General features: G+C 37.2%; 1 protein-coding gene across 1 annotated transcript in view; it reads right to left on the bottom strand.

Annotated features, from left to right (window-relative positions):
- The window catches only part of LOC141480515 (uncharacterized), a 62,403-nt gene extending 45,244 nt beyond the window's left edge, over positions 1 to 17,159 (bottom strand). Inside the window, exons 1-2 of the mRNA XM_074170566.1 lie at positions 16,364 to 17,159; positions 11,780 to 12,208 (exon numbers count right to left, since the gene is read on the bottom strand). Of these exons, the coding sequence (XP_074026667.1) occupies positions 11,780 to 12,208; positions 16,364 to 16,605 (671 nt within the window). The 5' untranslated portion in view covers positions 16,606 to 17,159. The remainder of the gene's footprint in view (positions 1 to 11,779; positions 12,209 to 16,363) is intronic.
- Positions 17,160 to 19,850: the final 2,691 nt, after the last annotated feature.

Below are 19,850 nucleotides of genomic sequence, written 5' to 3'. Positions count from 1 at the left end.
CTTAAATCTTCTAAAGTATTAACGGGAGTTTTATACACAAGAGTTTTAACATGACCCCATAAAAAATCTAAACTGTTGAGATCGGGGGATCTTGCTGGCCATTGCTGAGGTCGTCCGTGACCTATCCAACGATTAGGATAAACTGTATTTAAATGGTTTCGGACAATTACACTGGAATGAGCAGAGGCGCCATCGTGCATGTACCATATTCGATTCCTTAACGCAAGTGGCACATCTTCCAATAACCCAGGTAAGTCTTCTTCGAGAAAGTGTAAATAAGAACGACCATCAAGGCGTCGTGGTAGAAAAAATAGGCCTATTAGATGATCACCTATAATTCCTGCCCATACATTAACCGAAAATTGGTGTTGGAAATGGGTTTCGGTTATTGCATGGGGATTTTCTTCAGCCCACACATGATTGTTATGGAAATTTTGAATGGCATTCCGAGAAAAATTTGCTTCGTCTGTGAACAAAATTTGAGTCTCAAACTGCGGATTTAGTGCAATACTTTGTAGATAGGTTGTAGGTTCGGCTATCTGGTAAGGCACGATTAGGATATCTTTCCTGATGAATGCGCCTAGCTTCTGTTGCTATACCATCGGCAAGGCCATATACGTAATGCATTTGCGCCATTTCCGCATTCGTATAATTTACCATATTTACTGATATTCAGAAAAAGAGCGGACTACCAAAATAACTTCAATAACACTTCAAAATCAATCAAAACGCGCTGTGACAGTTTTTAACACCAACACCTTACTTTAAACCAACATCAATATTAGCTACTGACGTTTGTACATACAGAGAATTCGTTTTTTATTGCTATGGTGGGTAAGCTGTTTTTTCTGCTTTTAATCTTTAAAAGAAATCACATATCGACAAACTCCATATTTCCAAGAGGTGCAGTAAATAAATTCTGCTACACGTCATTTATTCCAGGATAACTATATTTATGTTTTCAAAAATTATTAAGCGATGCTGCGTTATGACGTAATTTTAATTGAGAACAGTGCATCTGACAACAAACAAATACCTTTTAGATCCTCAATTATTTTGCAACAAATCTGATCTCTTAGTTTGCTTTCAGTTGATGAACGATACCGCATCAGATTTTTAAGGAATTTATCCTTAAGTAAAGCGATTTTTAATTTTTTGAGCGAAAACCATGCGTCGGACAAAGAAAACCCAGCAGATCAAATGTGCTCAAAAATGTATGGAGATTCTAAAAATAATTTTTTAATCAAGATAAAGCAGTGGCGTAGTATTTTTTTTCGCCAAAAATATACATTTCAAAACTCGTACGTACGCCACTGGCAGAGAAAATTAAGAAAATTGTACATCAGAAAATGCGCCTTGAGGCATGGAACATATGTACCAAATATGCCAGAGATGTCTACAAAATTATCTCAGTTATTACTAAAAAACTGATTATTTTTGAAAATTGTGTATCTCAAAAGTTAAGGCGTTTAGGACATACGTCCATAGTACGTTTTTTCCTTGAAATGGGTCTAAGAATTACCTCCTTGAATATCAGCATGTGTTTAAGGAACACCCTGTATAGTTCCCCTGTCAAATTTTGATCAATAAATAGAGGTCTGAAATATGGCTTCCCAATATTCCTGCGCAAATGTTAAATTTTTCTGTATATTGGGTATGTGTTTCCCGGAATACGTGAGGGTTGGTGTCACTCCAATAATGGCAATTTAGTCTTTGAACATAACCGTTTAGAAAAAAATGTACATTCGTCACACAAAACAAAACAAATATTGTGAAGATAGGTAGGATGCCTTGCAATGGTTTCCGTCATGATTTCGCAGAATTGTGATTGTCGATCAGGGTCATCTTCAGTTGGTGTACCAACTGCATGGATGATACCTATTCCTCTTCAAAAGTCATCACACAGTAGAAGGAGACAGCTCACAAACATTCGCGACGGAATAAGTAGACTGTTCAGGATTTACTACCATCTCACCAATTATTTGTACTTGCTGTTCTTCCGGAATGGACGGATGACCTGGGGACTTTTTGTTATGTACAATACCGGTAGTTGTGAGTTTCCTCAAATATTTTCTACAGATAGGAAAATTCAGAAAACGTTCAATGAAAATCCTTTCGATCTCGTGAAATATATACGTCGCACCGTAAATGAAAATCGCTTAAATTTTTTTTTCCAATGGACGAGAATTAACCATTTTAGAGATTGTTGACGTGGTACCTTCCTGATAGTAAAACCGAAAACTGAATGAGAATTTAGTTTTCTGGACAATGATGTTCATTGTCGTACTGACATTTTTTGTCGTTTTTATAAACAAAAAATAACTTATCGGGCTGTTGGAATTGCCATATGGAAGATAAAAAGAAATATCTCTAGAAATATCGATATTAATGTGTTTGTCTTCAGGAATTTATTGAATGTTTCGCCATTTTGTGGTAGGTGAGGGAATTGACATCATATTCTAGGGTTGTGATGAATTTGTCAGGAGCTTCAAAATGATGTGTCACAAGACCCCCTTTCCATTTTTTCCCGGATGGCGCCCAGTCGCCATCTTGATAGTTTCATCTGTCAATTCCACTTCAAAATAAAGTATTCATACATTTATTTAATTATCCCGAATTTCAATTTTTTTAGTCGACCCCCTGCAAAAAATAAAAATCGGGGAAGACATTATTGAAGAAATGCACTGTATAGCTTGTCGAAATGATATTTCATCATCAGACTTACCTGATTGTTACATGAGGCAATATTGTAAAATTTATTCAAGACAGTTGAGACGCAGATACTTAGCAAAGGTATCCAGGGTTTAAATAAGGAAAATGCTGTATCTAATTTAGCCAAGCTAGCGTAGAGATACATCATATATGGAAACCTCTAATCAAACGGAAAACGACCAACTTCCGCCAAACGGCCATCTCCTGCTAAAACCAATGAAGCGGATAGAGGGACGAGGGGATAGGTGAAAGCACTCGAATGACCTATAAATAGTCAGATCTTGGAGAAATAAGTTCAGTTATTACCCGAAGACGATTGTGGATGCTAACAATCGAAACGTCGTGACGTAACTTGGTTTGGAATCTTTTAATTGTCATTTCTTGTTAATAATATTTTTGATTTTCAGCTTGTATTAATATTTCAATTTCTTTATTTTTTGGTTGTTGCGTGTATGTTATTTCTTTGTAATTTCAGTTTTTTGTTCAATATAATTGATATTTTTTCGGTTAATTTTTTTAAATTTTTTACAGATTCTTTCAGGGATTTCAAATCAATTTATATTATATTAGACAATGGAAGACCGAACTGATGAAATACACCACGAAACATTGTCAACCACCTTCAAACAAATGATCAGAAGTCAGTTGGGCAAACGTTGCTGTGTATGTAAAAAAGGTGAACTTTACCTTTGTTGAACGTCACCGTTGAGCAAATGCTGCTCTGTAAGTAGGGAAGGTAAACTTCACTTTCGGTGATCGTCACCATTGAGCAATTGAGCAAACATTGCTTTGTGAGTAGAAAACGTGAACGTAACGTTTGGTGAACGTTACCATTGAACACATGTTGCTCTGGTCCAGTGTATCATTTTCTGATATATTCTTTTTTCTCAGGTCAATATAAGGTCTAGGATGGACCTTCTGCAGGATGGCCGAATGTAGATGACTATTGTTCAGATGACGAATAACCCTGGATCGGTTAAATAATAGTAGTGAGATTTATGCACCATAGAAGTGGACACGTATTATTGTCAATGAATGTTTGTTTGTGAAGTAAAAATGAATATTGTGTTCTGGGATCAAGTGATTGCGTTATCTGATATATTATGTTGCAATAATTTGAAAAAAGATCAGTTTGCAAATTCAAATTTAGAATGTCAGATTTAAAATCATATATTATTTCATCAGTCATCCGCTGTAGGTATATTTCTAAGAAATACGTCAACGAAGTGTAACTATAGTATTTATCACTTTCAAAGTTCCTCTACGACAAAATTCAGTATTGCTAGAAGTTTCACGAACAGGCACAAACGGTAGATATATTGATGAATTAACTCATCACTTGATTAAGCATTATTTATCATTCAATATTTTTCGATTATTCAAAGGCCTATAAGGTATTTATATATGTTGAATTTAGAGCGAGTCATATAAAAACTCGCTTTTCCAGCAAATTATACGACTCCGGCACTTCGTCAAATAACAATTTGGTAGTTGTTTTGTACTGATATCCTTCCTTTCAAAAGGGTTTATCCAATGGAAAATCACCAATTATCAACTTATCCGAAACAGAGAATATACCACAGAATATTATTCTGTGGTATATTCACTATTCGTGTTTTCTGACAATCAGTCCTCTTAGGGGTATTATCTGATATTTCCTACTCTCGCGTTTAAATTGGATTAAGTTCGATTCGATTTTCCCTCAAAGTGAGCTTCGGCATTTAAAGCCCGAAAACATTACGTTACAATGGCATTATATATATATATATAATACGAAGCTTTTGAATTCTATTGTTTAGTTTGGTTAGCTCGGCTGAAACATCACAGAAATTACGGCTTATTCAATTAATTTGAATTATTGAATTTTCATTGGAAATCTTTCCATATATATTTTGAGAAATGCTACTAGGAATTATTATGAGTACGTTGGGTTATCCGAGTCATCAACCGTTGTTATCTTGAATTGAGAATATAATATGAATTAATTTGGAAAGATTATATTTTTGGGAGTGAAAAATTTTTTGGGAAAGAAAGTTCTTGGCTTTCTACTACTCCATTTTGATACAGAAAAATATGGGAGTCTTCCAAAGAAAGGAAGGAAGTGATCAATTTTGAAAGGAGCAACTTCATACATAGATGTGTAGATCATGCAAAGAAGTAACTTTCAGACACAAATTGGAAGAAAAAAACATTCCTGAAACAATTACTTTCATATAAACATTGAATTTCACGAAAGAAAAAATATTTCGAAACAAATACTTTTATATGACCACTGAATTATACAGTTATATACAATTATATATATTATATCATTATACAATTATACTAATCAGTTTGTATTCCAAACATTCATTATAGAATTAAATCAGATATCTTATTTAATTCTATAACGGATGTTTCGAATACAAACTGAGTGTATATTGTGTAGAAATCCTGTGAATGATATCTGACATAATTCTATAACGAATGTTTAGAATACAAACTGAGTGGAGAAAAGTGTTTTCTGTATAATTCAGTCTTCATATAAAAGTATTTGTTTCGAAAGAATTTTTTCTTTTGTGTAATTCAATGGTATATGAAGGTAGATTTTCTTTTCCAATTTGTATCTGAAAGTTACTTCTTTGCCTGATCTACACATCTATGTATAAAGTTACTTCTTTCAAAATTGATTACTTCTTTTTTTTCTTTGGAGGATTTCCACATTTTTCTGTATCAAGTTGGAGTAGTAGAAAGTCAAAATCCTTTTATTCCATAATATACATAATAATAAAATTTTCCTTCCGAGTCTTTGGCCTTAAGGTAACAAAAATCTGCCTGGCCATGAAAACTGGATTTTTCAGCTGATAGCAGCGAAGAGTAGCACAGCTCTTCATATTTTGAATGTGGGTTAAACTTAGAGCTTTGGGAACCATAGTTAAAAAATATTTCGAACATCTGAAGACAATGAGGAACATCTTTCACCCCAAATTTCAAAATTCATCATTTTTTTATTCCACATGTAGGATAATTTTGTGAAAAAATACAATGATATTCACCTATTCACACAAGAGATGCATTGTTGAATAGAATAACATTACATTGTAAAGCCATACGAAACGACCCTGGAATGCTATTTCAAGTACAGAGAGGGTGTCTTCGCAGACTAAGAAAATGTATAGAGAGAGAAGGTGGTCATATCGAGCAGTTTCTGTAGCGGATTTTTCATTTCTGTTTGCTCTTGAGGCTCTTGAGTTTCGTTAGTTAAACGTGTTTGCATTATAAAAATTCGTTATGAATATTTTACCTATCATTTCCATTTTCCTTAAAAACTAATATTTTCGAATAATTGTAGACATCTCAGGATAAATGTTGTTGGATTAACGTTATCATTATTATTTCTGCTTTGATAATTATTCATTTCAAACAATGGTGGACGAGCGGGTTTGATGTCGTCGAGTGAAACTACATTTTTATCAAGACTCGTTGCTCCGATCGACTTTCCACACGAGTACTTTTATTCATAAAATTGTCCAAGTAACCTTAATTTGTTGAAAAGTATTGAAAAATATCTGTCATTTCAAAGTTTTGGGGTGTGGACCATCGGAGGTAGTCCGTTCCTGACTTTGTAGCAAAACAACTGACTCCTGCATGAAAGCTCATCGAAGGAATTCATTTGTTTAGTCAATTAACAAAATTTGGATGATTTTGAATATTCACTTGAAAAGTTATCAAAGAAAAACATTTTTCATTTTGTAACTTCGAGGGCCCGTTACTTGGTAACGAAGGATTTTAGGAAAAAAAGTTATATGAAGTACTGGTGATATTTTGACCCCATCTATACATTCCCGAGAGGAAAAGAGAAAGTCCAGGGACACCCTGTATACTAGGAGAAGGGCTGTCTGTAATTAATGAGTGCTCGAATCCAACTTTTGTCACTAGTAATAGGCAAGAGGTATTAGATTTAACCTCAGCTCACATTCTTTGAGCAATAAGATACACCATTGGTCTGAACTGAACCTTCTTGTTCAGACCATAGATATATTCTTTTCAATATTGAAATAGGTCTGAGACCAGTAGTTGAAAATCGTGACTCAAAATCTACTGACTGGAGGGGGTATAAAACTCCCTTCAATCGTACTTTGAGGACGGATTCAGTACTATTCACAGTTGTAATGATATGGATACAGTAGCGACGCAATTTCGCGAAGCAATGATCTCATCCTATCATGAGAACTGTCTACTGAGGGTCAAAAGAGATAACCGCAACTCTTCGTGGTGGAACAAAAGCCTTGAAAGTAAAAAAAGGAGTTCGACGACTATTCAATCGAGCTGAAGAGTCAAGTAACTGGGAGCTTTATAAAATCACTCTAACGACATACAACAAGAAAATTAGAAAGGCAAAACGGGAGTCTTGGAGAAATTTCTGTAAGCGCAAGAATCCACAAGATTCTCCCTAAAAAGCCGACTGTTGAAATTGGGTCGTTTAAACGACCCGATGGAACAATTACGACCTCTAGTAAAAAACCGTTAGAGCTTTTGATAAAAAACCACTTTTCTGGAAATGTGACTCTTGATAACAACAGACCGCCCATCTTCGAGGGCGCTAAACGCCCAAAAAAGAACGACTGGAACATCGCAAAAAAGGTTATCACAGCATCGGCAGTTGAATAGGCTATCAAGTCTTTTCAACCCTTCAAATCTCCCGGAGAGGATGGTATATTTCCAGCTCTTCTTCAAAACGGACTGGAAATGATTTCACCTATTCTTACAAAATTGTATAGAGCTAGTCTGGCGTGGAACTATATACCACCCAGTTAGTTGGCAGCAAGGGTGGTATATATATACCTACGACCAATCAGCCTTACATCCTTCCTGCTGAAAGGACTTGGGAGGATACTGGACGGACATATCAGGAGGGTAGCATTATATGCATCCCCACTGAATAACCACCGGTATGCTTATCAAACCGGCAAATCGACAGATTCAGCATTAAACAACCTCGTTGAGAAAATCTCCAATCCCTTGACAACAAGGAGATTGCGGTTGCTGTATTTCTTGATATTGAAGGAGCATTTGACAATGCACTATCTGAATCTATAGGATTGTCTCTGGCTAGAAAAGGTATAGAATCGACCATAACTGGCTGGATCTATGCCATGCTAGTGAACAGAACTGCAACTACGACTATTCAAGGCGAGGCTGTCAGGTTCAGGGTCACCAGGGGCTGTCCTCAAGATGGGGTACTATCTTCCCTTCTGTGGTCGCTCCTGGTGGATAATCTGCTTGATGCCTTTGACAGAAGGGACGTTGATCTGCAAGCTTATGCAGATGACCTTGTCATCCTGGCAAGGTCCACACGTCGGGAAGGGTAGCTTGTAATATCCTCCAAAGCGCGTTGGACGTTGTTCAGAGTTGGTGCCTGAGGGAGCAGATGTCTGTCAACCCCAGCAAAACTGTGTTGATCCCCTTCACCAAGAGAAGGAAATTGGACGATCTGACGACACTTTCCCTCAATGGTATGGTCATTCCATTTGGAACGAAGATGAAATATCTTGGCATCGTCCTTGATAAAAGACTCACCTGGAACGCTCACTTGGAAAAAGTTTTACACAAAGCCAGACTGTCTCTATGGACATGTCGAAGGATTTGTGGTAAAACTTGGGGTTTAGGTCCCAAACAGATCCATTGGATTCATGAGATGATTGTCAGACCAATGATAACTTATGGTGCAATTGCTTGGTGGCCGGAGGCTTTACAGAAAACGACCCAAGCAAAGCTCTCTGGCTTACAGAGACAGCCTTGTCTGGCTATCAGTGGTACCATCAGTACCACACCATCAGCGGCCATGGAGATACTTCTAGATCTTCCTCCTCTCCACATTTTTCTGGAAAGAGAGGCTAGATGGACTGCATACAGACTTGTGCACATTGCCAATTGAACAAATCAATTCAATGCAGAGTGCAACAGACTGTTGGTTGACATTGGAAGTCACAGCATTCTGGAAATGACCTCTGACTTCATGCCTCCATCTGTCAACTACGAACTGCCTTATAAAGTACTATTCCCGAGTAGAGAGGACTGGACCCTGCGGGAGAAGGAAATATTGAGAGCAGATATTTGTTGGTTCACAGATGGATCAAAACACCTTTCGGTTCTGGTGCAGGTGTTTTCAGTCCCAGATCCAGGACAGAGTTATCTACGTGCCTGGGAACTTATGCGACTATATTTCAAGCGGAAATTTACGCTATTGAATTGTGTGCGGAGATATTGGATGAATCCAACCTCTCACAAGTCAATAAAAATATTCTCGGACAGTCTTGGCTCCTACCGAGCAACATCTAAATTGGTAGCAAACTGCCAAAAAAGACTCTTCTCGATAGGAAGACTGAACATATTGTCTCTGGTCTGGATTCCTGGACATTCTGGCCTGGAGGGCAATGAAGCTGCTAATTCTCTTGCAAAGAAGGGTGCTGCAAGCGGCTTAATTTTACCAGAAGCTGTCATTGGCAGTATTGTTATTCTCCTTCCGTTGTTGATCGAGCACGATTATTTGGAACCATCAATACGAACACAATTTTCAGGTTTTTTTTCATTGATGATGATGTTAATATAGTTCATTCATTTTTTTTTCTGAAAACGTATCGAAAGTGAAAGATAAGCTTGCAGAAATGGAATTATTGGTAACTTCTTCCGATCATCCTTCAAGTAGTGGTCTACTTGCTAAACTGCAAAAAAAGTTGGGGAATATCTCAAATAGACTGCAACATAGCAATGAAGAATCATCGGAAAGGCTTGCGAAACCCTTCACTCTTGCTGAGGACGTACTAGCAGTGAAAGATAAGCTTGCGGATATGGAACTAATGATGACTTCATTCAATGATTTTTCGAGTGATGATCCATTTGCTAACTTACAAACGAAGTTTGGGCTCATCTCCAATAGAGTTCCAGCCTGAGGTGCTAGCTTCACAGTGAAGCAGATAATTTGAAGAAGTGATTGATACACCGGCTCATCACAGCTTTCTTGGCCAAAATGTTGGAACTCCAACACCAACTGCTCGAAGTATAGCAGGTTGAGTGCATTTTTGGAAAGGGCCAAAGAATTGTGGATAACTCGACATGTTCCCAAAGAAACGTTGCTCACTTCTAATATCATTGTTAGAGTTTATCAATTTCACGTTGCTTATCGTAGGGAGGTTAATACATGGTACGAGTTCGTAACAATGTTGCAGAAGGAGTATTCGTCTCCGAATTATGATGAGGAATTGTTCGAGAAAATAGGCAGACGTACTGAATGAATCGATTGATCCCTACTTGCGGTAATAGCAGGTTATTTTAAAAAGCTTACTTGACCCGTTTCTGAAGTTACCAAACTGGAAATTATCATGAGGAAAAATACTATCTACTTTAAGACTGAGTAAGCTCCAGTTGAAATGAAATCGGTTACTCAATTGAGGGAACTAGGTAGGCAGCTTGTAGTTCGTAAGGAATGTATAGAAAATTCCATTGTACTTTCACGAAAGAACCTTTCTCTTCAACCTAATTTTGCCCATGTTAAAGCTGGAAGGAATGAGATAGCCTTTTCGTCTTGTAACGGTGAAGACAGGCTTAAACTGCTCGAAGCAGGTAAACGCCTACCGGCACTCCTAAGTGATCGAAGTAGGAGTACTGTCTCTGAAAACTGGTTTCATCTTATACTACGTTTAAAATCACACTTCTGGTGATGAACTTTCATACTTGAGTGTAGAAATCTCAGGTTAATCTTCTTTCATATTACTGGATTCTGGAGACTCGCGAACTGTTCGGGGAGCCAGAGGGATTGTGCTCATACAGGAGTTAGGTATTCCGGTTGACCAAAGTAGGTCGTCTATACGCACTATCGCTATTGATAACCGTTGTCTGTCGTTAGCAGAAAAAGTGGACAAAAAATACTAGAACAGAACTAAAAACTGCTAATGGAATGTATAGACCTAGAGAGAAGCTTATATGAAGTTTCCATTAAAAATTATGAAAAATTTTGGAAAAAATAAAAATTAGCAATGAGATTATGAATATATTTGAAAATATATAGTAACGAAGGATATTGAAAGTCTTGATCCAAAAATCAAGTGATAATTGTATCGGAAATAACACTTTTAAAAAGGCAAACCATAGGCACGTGTTTCAGGTTTTTGGTTGTGTAATATTGAACTCATATGTGATATAAAGTCGTAATTTAATGAATGTATCGAGTGCTTCATTTTATAATGTAATCCAGACTGATCCGGAGAGGCGATAAAGACAGTGTATCAGTTTAAAATGTCGGATGTCCGCTTTTGGGGATGGCTATTTCATACACTATACGAATGATATCTGATTCAATTTCATAACGAATGTTTGGAGTACACACTGAATAGAAAAAAGTGTGCTTTGTATAATTCAATCTTCATATAAAAGTAGTTGTTTCGATAGTACTTTTTCTTCCGTAATATTCAATGTTTATATGAAAGTGATCATTTAGAGACGCTCTTTTCTTCTAGTAACTTTTTTCCATGCTCTACACAGCTTTGTCGATAGTTTATTTTGAAATTCATTGCTTTCCTTCTTTCTTCGAAAGATTTTCACATTTTCTGTTAAAAGATGGAGAGGTAGCCAAAACCTTCATTCCTCCTTTCAATTCAATTCATTTTAATTGAAATGAGACAATCAGCTTGGTGGAGACAGAAACTGAATAACACAAGGCTGACTTAACAGATATATTGAACAAAAACACAAAAAATGAGAAAAAGGAAAAGACCAGTGATGAGTATCGGAGTCATAGATGCAATTATCAAAGACATGATTCACATAGATATAAAATAAAAATGAAGGTGTCAATGAAGTATGATTAACTCCATTGTACCTACAGTTATTCAACAGCTCATTCTGAGATTCAAACATAGAAGTGATTGAATATTCTTAGAATACTTCCATGACTTTTAACACAGAGTGTGACAAAAATTCCTCAATAAATAGCTGAACTCCAAGTTACCCAAGTGGGATCTCTCTGACTTATTACAATTTTCCACAAACAGGACAAACAATTGTATCAAATGAACATTCATAATCTCACCTAGTCCCAGCAGTCCTGGCGCTTTGTCCCCTCCGGAACTCGTGGTCCTTACACTTAAATCCCGCCACTTCACAATTCTCGCCAATGTGTCCCTCGTAAAAGGGTCCCCTGTGTATATTTATTATCTCCGGACTCTGGATTCTCCGCAAGGTAGCGTCTTTGTCCATTTCCCTCAGTATTCTGCGATTCTGCTCGCACACATAGCTGTGCTTCAGCCTGTACTTCCCACTCTTTCGGTCCAGGCTGACCTGACTCAAATTAGTGTTTTCCAGTTTCGGTAACGAGGCGAACGACCGATTTAACACCAACGTTTGCTCACTGCACTGGTCCACGAATCGCGTTTTCGGGGGGTAGATCGGAGCTATACAATTACACAATTCAATCTCGTTGGGTTGCTGGTACCGGTTGGCGTTCCTTTCGGGACTGAATCTGGAAGGAAATGTTTATAAGAGATAATGTTGGTTAATTGAAGCGGGTGTGAATGAGTTCCGGTTACCGGAAAATGGACACTTCCTGTTTGGGGATATCGTGTTGGAAATCTCCGGGTGAAGGGTTAACAAAATTATGACTTGCTTTCATTTCAGCGAATTAGGTGGCTGAGGAATAAATTATATCAGTTTCGAGATGTCTTAACATTCCTATCAACACAGTATCTCTACTTCCAAAGTTTTATAATTTAGGAATGGAAATCTATAATGACTCCATTGGCTGCCATGCGATAATATCAAGAAGATCCACAAGGTGAAAGACTCTACTGTTCCTTCTGAGAGGTTGAATTCAAAAACAGTTATATACTGCTACCAAAGGTAAAAACATTATGTGCTTCATAAGGCTGAATGTTAAAATCCACCGTGGTCATAATAACATATTCGATGATTGAAATATCCTTCTTGGAGAAAACAGAAAAAATTATTGAAATTACACTGTTATTTTCGTACATAATCAACGTTCGCAATATTTATGATTTTTTCTCAGACATTTATGAAATTGAACTATAGTAGTGGTTTTGTATTGCATTAGAACTCACAAAAGCTGACACTTCCAATCGATTCGTTACCTGCCTGAATCGACATTTTTTTTTCAAACAAATAAAATCAAAATTCCAGACCGAATGAAAAAAATATTATTTTGAATAATTATCGAAAATCAGAGATTTTCGGATCCAATTATTACTCATGTGGTCATAAGGTGTGTGGTCAACGGTTGATGACGGTGTCGAGACCACCTAAATGTATAGAAGCATTGTAGAAGACAGGGCTTGGAGAGTCCAGTATTCAGAAAATTATATTAATCATAGAATGTTGTTTTGCCTCAAACCATAAGATACAAACTCGAATTCTAGGAGTTCATGAATCCATACTAAGAAATACTATAATCCAATCCAATTATAAACCACCACGAAAAATACATACAAATCGATACAATCTACTTCATAATCAACTTGACCTTATCCAACTTGATAGGCTCTAAATTATAAATGTTGGCAAAATCATAAGATGACTATGAATTTGTTAACAAAATTTCACTTCACTATAAAATCATCGCGATTTTTAGACAACATGTTTTTGTATGTGAGACAAAAAATTATCAAAACACCTTTTTTACATCCAACCAACCTATTTCAGAAAATGCAGAGAAAATGTGGCTTCACCGACGAAGCTTATACCTCGATCATATCTTATCAAAACCATCGAAATACAAAATGGAAAACCAATGAGACTGAGATGAGTCAGTCAGAAAAATATTGTATCCAATCAATATATTACTATTTCTGAGGTAATATAAGTATGAAGAGTTCTATATTATAAAATTCTGCTCCTTTCAAAATATATGAATAATATTTTCAAGTACAAGATGTGTTATGAATGACACGTTGAAAGGTAAGACCTCGTTAATCCTTAGCTAGCACAAGTTTCGAGTACAAGTACAAAATGTGTTATGAATGACACGTTGAAAGGTAAGACCTCGTTAATCCTTAGCTAGCACAAGTTTCGACTTCTGAGGGTTGTCGTTCGTAAGGGTGCGACAGCTGGTTAACGAAAAAACAGATATTTTTTCAAACAGATGTTATAATAATAATAATAATATTATTATTATTATTGCTATTATCCGTTGCGCTCAGAAATACTCGAGGGTATAACTGTGGCACCCCCGGAAACCGGAGGTACAAGGTCACCCATCTGTTTTATATGGATGATCTTAAACTTTATGCCTCTGGAGAGAAGGATCTCCATCAGTCCTTGAGGGTGGTGGAAGAGTACACGCATGCTATCGGTATGAAATTCGGAATAGACAAATGTGCAATGGTTCATCTCAAAAGTGGACGATGCGGGTACTACAGAGAGGATGTGCAGCTCGTAGATGGAAGCATCCTACATCATCTGGATGCCAGAGAGACGTATACTTACCTCGGGGTGGAACAACGCCACTCACAAGAGGTAACTGCAGTGAAAAACTCTCTCCGCGGCAAGTATCAGCACAAACTTCGATAGATCTGGTCATCGGAACTGTCGGGGAAGAACAAAGTAGCTGCAACAAATATGCTTGCCGTTCCAATCTTACTCTACTCGTTTGGAGTAGTGAAGTGGACTCGGGAGGAGCTGTATCAACTCGACGTAAGGACCCGAAAAATGATGCATCTCTGTAGGAGTTTGCATCCCAAATCGTCCGTTCCACGGTTGTACTTCCCCCGACAACAGGGAGGCCGTGGACTTTTGAGTTTGGAGTGTCTACATGACAGAATGGTACTGGATACAGCCTGTAAAGTCGTCAGGAGTTCGGATCCCCTTCTCTGCATGGTCCGTGACCATGAGAGAGCAGGAATTGGAGCATTTCTCCTTAGGGCAGCTGCTCGAGCAGCTGATGAACTCGGTATAGTTTTCGACTCTGAACGAGGTGACTACAACTCTGTCACCGAGTTGGAACCCGTTCAGCAAAAAGCTCAGATAAAAGCCGCACCTTACTTCTGCGGAGACACAGGGATAAGCCGATGCATGGGGTCTTCTTCATTAACATTGAAGACCTTGGCTTATCAAAGCGCCTGACGTTCGCTTTTCTCAGGTCGAGTGGGCTGAAGTCGGAAACTGAGGGGTTCATCATGGCTTGCCAGGATGGTGTCTTCAACACCTTAGTCTACCGCAGTCGCGTGATGGGTATAGAGGTTCCTGACACAAGGTGCAGGGCCTGCCGCTAGGTGCTCGAGACCCTAATGCACTTGCTATCAGCATGTCCAGCATATGCGGTCTCGGCCTATATACATCGACATAACGCGGCCCTAAGAGTGCTATATTACCATCTACGGCACTCTTACGGTATTGACGAGACACCGGTGTTGCCCTACGCTCCGGGGGATATTGAATCCGTTGTAGGGAACGAGAAGTGCTGAATTTATTGGAACTATTCGTTCCCCACTCTCAGGCTCATACAAGCTAATAAGCCTGATGTAGTCCTTCTCGACCACCAGACCAAAACGATATTTGTCGTGGAGTTTTCAGCTCCTGGCGAGACGAATATCGTCAGAAAAGAGGAGGAAAAACGGATAAAATATCGAGATTTTTTTTTCGAACTCCGCAGACTCTATCCAGATCACTCTGTCAAGATGGTTGTTCTGATTATTGGAGTCCTTGGTGGAATGATGTCTTCTCTACTCTCGAATCTCAAAATCATACCGGCTTGCCGCACTAAGGCAGAAATCTCAGCCGCACAGATGCAGAAGGCTGTCATTCTTGGCTCACTGCGTTTGCTCAGGGCACATGATTCTCGGACCCAATGATCACTTACCCCACGGTGTGGGGAGTGGTCATTGGTTGATAATGCTGGCGCGCCCTCCCGAATGTATCGGGGCTTCGGGGGATAGGGCCTGACCAGCGCACACTACGGGGAAAAAATAAAATAAATGTGTTTATTACCAATTTATAAAAAATAAATCAGATTTTCTTTATGCAGTTAGGGCAAGATTCAGTTTGTATGTGATAATGAGTATTGTACAATATGAAATATAATTCAACAGTTGAACATCTGCTCTTCCATCTAACCTAAAAAAGAAGAAACAAAGACAGCAAATAGAATGATATATCAATGAATTAATGAAAGCGATAGAGAGAAAATGAAAAATTGTTGAAGATAGTTGAAGTTGATTAGTTGGAGATAGGGAAGATATTTCAATCCGAATAATGTATCATTGTCGAGAATAATAATAGTCAAAAAGAACTCGCTTGAATTTATGTGGTGATGAGTAACTGAAATCGTGAGGTAAGTGATTGAAATGGTTAACAATGCAATAAGAAAACGATCGTTTGAAAAACTCACTATGATGGCGAGGTATAGTAAGAGCATTTCTATGTCTCATGTTAATGTACATCAGTTCTGTATTTTATTTATTGATACAAATATGGTGGAGAGTTTTCCTTCAGTAGTTCAACATAAAACATGGTAGAATGCATTTCTACGATTTTTAATTTGTAACCATTTAATCATTTCGACGTGACTGATATGCTCAAATTTACGAATACCAAAAATAAGTCGTAGGCATGAATTTTGCAAAGTTTTGTATTCTATTTATATCATCTTATACCTAATGATTACCTTTGTATATCGCTGAGTGTCCCCTTAACCTTATGATTACTCTTTAGGAGCAATTCAGAACTCTTGTTGATATTAGGAAAATGTCCTTCTGGTGAAATAATCCTATCCATGTTTTGATTTCCTTCATCACTAGGAGAAGTGGATATAACAGTCAATCCTAGATTTTGATAATCTCTATATTCGTTATCGTTTGGAGTAGCTTGGGTGAACTTCGATGTCTTCGTAACTTTCTGCGACTTCATTTCTGTAACAAGATGATATATGCTTTTGTATCTAACTAAGTCATAATATCAGACATAAGACTGGAATTACGTCAATTCTAAAATTTGTGCATCCAAGTTATTGAAATGCGAATAATAAATAATGTGACATGCGACGACTATAAATGCCTGATGGAATGCGAGAGTACCGATCTTTTAACCAATCAGAGTTATTTCGCATGAAACTACAGTAAAACGAACCCAAACAGATGGATCATGATTGTGAATGAAATATACCTCTGTAGTGGCAGATTATAATAAATTTATGGGGGGGAGACATCGAGCGGATCAAATGAGAGGAACATATGGGACGATTCGAAGATCGAGAAAATGGTGGCACCATTCATTTAGGGGATTCCTAGATTATAGCGTTCATCAATTCCGAAATTATATATATTATACTTTTTGAAAAACGAGGTACATTTCAGTTCAGAAGATCCATTGCTCTTGGAATCATGTCACGTTAATCAAAAGAAAAAAGAATTCCTGCATCACAAATACATAAACGTCGAAAATATAATTATAGTGTTTCTGATGATATTCGCCAAAAATGAAAGAAGATGCAAGATGGGCAGCAGTAAATGCATTCAGTCCAGACTTCATAGTAAATGTTCCAACTACACAAAAAATATTGTTTCCTCGAATACCGTGAAATATTATTTCTGACGGTGACTTTTTGCCCAAATTTTTGAAAAAAATTAATAGTAGAAATTTTCAAAAAATTCGAATAGCTTGATACATAATTATTGAATGTAAAAATACAGTGCTTTTCTTTAATGTCCCATCCCCTTTTATTTTTTGAACGGGTCAACCCAAAAAATTGGAATTTGGGATAATGAAATTAATGCACGAATACTTTATTTTGAAGTGAAATTGACAGATGAAACTTTCAAGATGGCGACTGGGCGCCTTCTGGGGAAAAAAATTAAATAGAAAGGGGGGTCTTGTGACAAATTATTTTGAAGCTCCTGACGAATACTTCACATCCCTAGAATATAAAGTCAATATCTTCACCTACTACAAAATGGCGAAACATGTGATAATTACCTGAAAACAAACACATTTATATCGATATTTTAGAAATATTCCTGTTTATCTGCCATATGGCAATTCCAACAATCCGATAAGGTTAAGTTATTTTTTGTTTATAAAAACGCCAAAAAATGTCAGTACGACAAAAAAATCATTGTTCAGTTAGAATATTCTCATTTAATTTTCGGTTTTACTAGTAGAAAGGTATGTACCATGTCAACAATCTCTTAAATGGTCAATAATTATCTTCCATTGGAAGAAAAAATCGAGGCGATTTTCAATGAACGTTTTCCAAATCGTCCTGTTTGTAGAAAATATTTGAGGGAACTTCTATCCAAATTCATAACTACCGGTAGTGTACATAACGAAGAGCATTCAGGTCATCCGTCCATTCCGGAAGGACAGCAAGTGCAAATAACTGGTGAGATAGTAGTATATCCTGAACAGTCTACTTATTCCGTCGCGAATGTTTGAGGTGTCTCCTTCTACTGTGTGGAGACTTTTCAAGAGGATAGGTATCATCCATACAAAATTAAAATGGTATACCAGAACTGAAGATGTCCCTGATCGAAGAATAGAATTATACGAAATCATAACGGAAACCTTAGCAAGGCATCCTACCTATCTCCACAATATTTGTTTTAGTGATGAATGTACTTTTTTTTTCGAACGGTACTGTTCACAGACAAAATTGCCACTATTGGAGTGACGTCAACCTTCACGTTTTCCATGAAACACATACCCAATACCCAGAAAAAATTAACGTTTGGGCAGGAATATTGGAAAACCATATTCTAGGACCTCTATTTATTGATCAAAATTCAACACCGGAACTGTATTTGAATATGCTGAAAACTACTGTTGACCCTCTCATCACTGAAATCTTCGAAGCGATTCCTTATAAATTCGATATGGATATTGTATTCCAACCAGATGGAGCACCACCACATCACTCCAAACAGGTAAGAAACTATTTGGATACCACTTTTCCCGGGCGTTGGATTGGCCGTCAAGGTCCTACAGAATGGCCAGCCCGCTCGCCAGATTTGACACCTTTTGACTTTTTTATGAAGCGATTTGAAGCAAAAAGTGTTCGAAACTGAACCTGCTTCAATACCTGCTTCTGAACTGAACTCAAGCTTATTACCTCATATTATGTTGTTAAATGTCATTTAAAGTTGCGCCATTTTGTAGTAGTTGAAGATTTCGACTTTATATTTCAGGGTTGTGAAAAATTTGTCAGAAGCTTCGAAAAAATATGTCACCAGACCCCCCCTTCCATTTCAATTTTTTTCCCTGATATCGCCCAGTCGCCATCTTGAAAGTTTTAACTGTCAATTTCACTTCAAAATGAAGTATTCATGCATTAATTTCATTATGCCAAATTTCAATTTTTTGAGTTCACCCGTTCAAAAAATAAAAAAGGGGACATTAAAGAAATGCTCTGTTTAAAAAAGTATTTATTTTTATTTAATTTTCAATGTTTGGGCCCTAAGGGGTTGATGGAATGAAACAAATTGCTTTTAACAAAGGTTATAAGGTGGATATCATCGACTCAATTTCAAGAACAAATATTCCACAACAAATATTTCAGAACAAATATCAGGCCAAACTCTGCTTCCATCTTCAGAAATGAACAAAAAAGTTCTAATGCTCTGTATGGAAAAGTATTTAATTTTTGTTTAATTTTCAATGTTTGGACCCTAAACGGTTGATGTAATGAAACAAATTGCTTTCAACAATGGTTATATGGTAGTTATCATCGACTTAATTTTAAGAACAAATATTTCAGAACGAATATTCCAGAACAAATATCAGTGTGCATAAATCGACTCGTGAATCAGAACGTTAAACAGGATGTTCCATCTCAGACGAGCCACCCCGTATATTCCTTATCCCATAGTGAGTGGAAGAATTTTCCGAAATACATCGAATGCTTTTGTTTAGGGAACATCTTTTGACGTATATTTTAATCTTAAACGAGCAACCCCCTAATAGGGGGCTCTTCAATCCCTCAAACTTGAAGAAGGGAGAGGGGTTGAGTGATACTTTATTTGAAAGGTCTTGAGAGCCTTTTCAAAACGGTGTATGACAAACGTAAATTTGATGAACCGTTTTCGCCGAAAATCAATTTTGCAGCTCAAATGAGCCACCTTGAATTATTTGGTTATTTTTACATGTACAAGCTCATTTTT

The sequence above is a fragment of the Leptinotarsa decemlineata genome, unplaced genomic scaffold, assembly GCF_025532065.1.
Source record: "Leptinotarsa decemlineata unplaced genomic scaffold, Ldec_3_MD MMD2_P_RNA_scaffold_9, whole genome shotgun sequence".
In the NCBI taxonomy this organism is placed as follows: domain Eukaryota; kingdom Metazoa; phylum Arthropoda; class Insecta; order Coleoptera; family Chrysomelidae; genus Leptinotarsa; species Leptinotarsa decemlineata.
The sequence above is the reverse complement of the archived record's forward strand: the minus strand, read 5'-3'. Positions and strand labels throughout refer to the sequence as shown.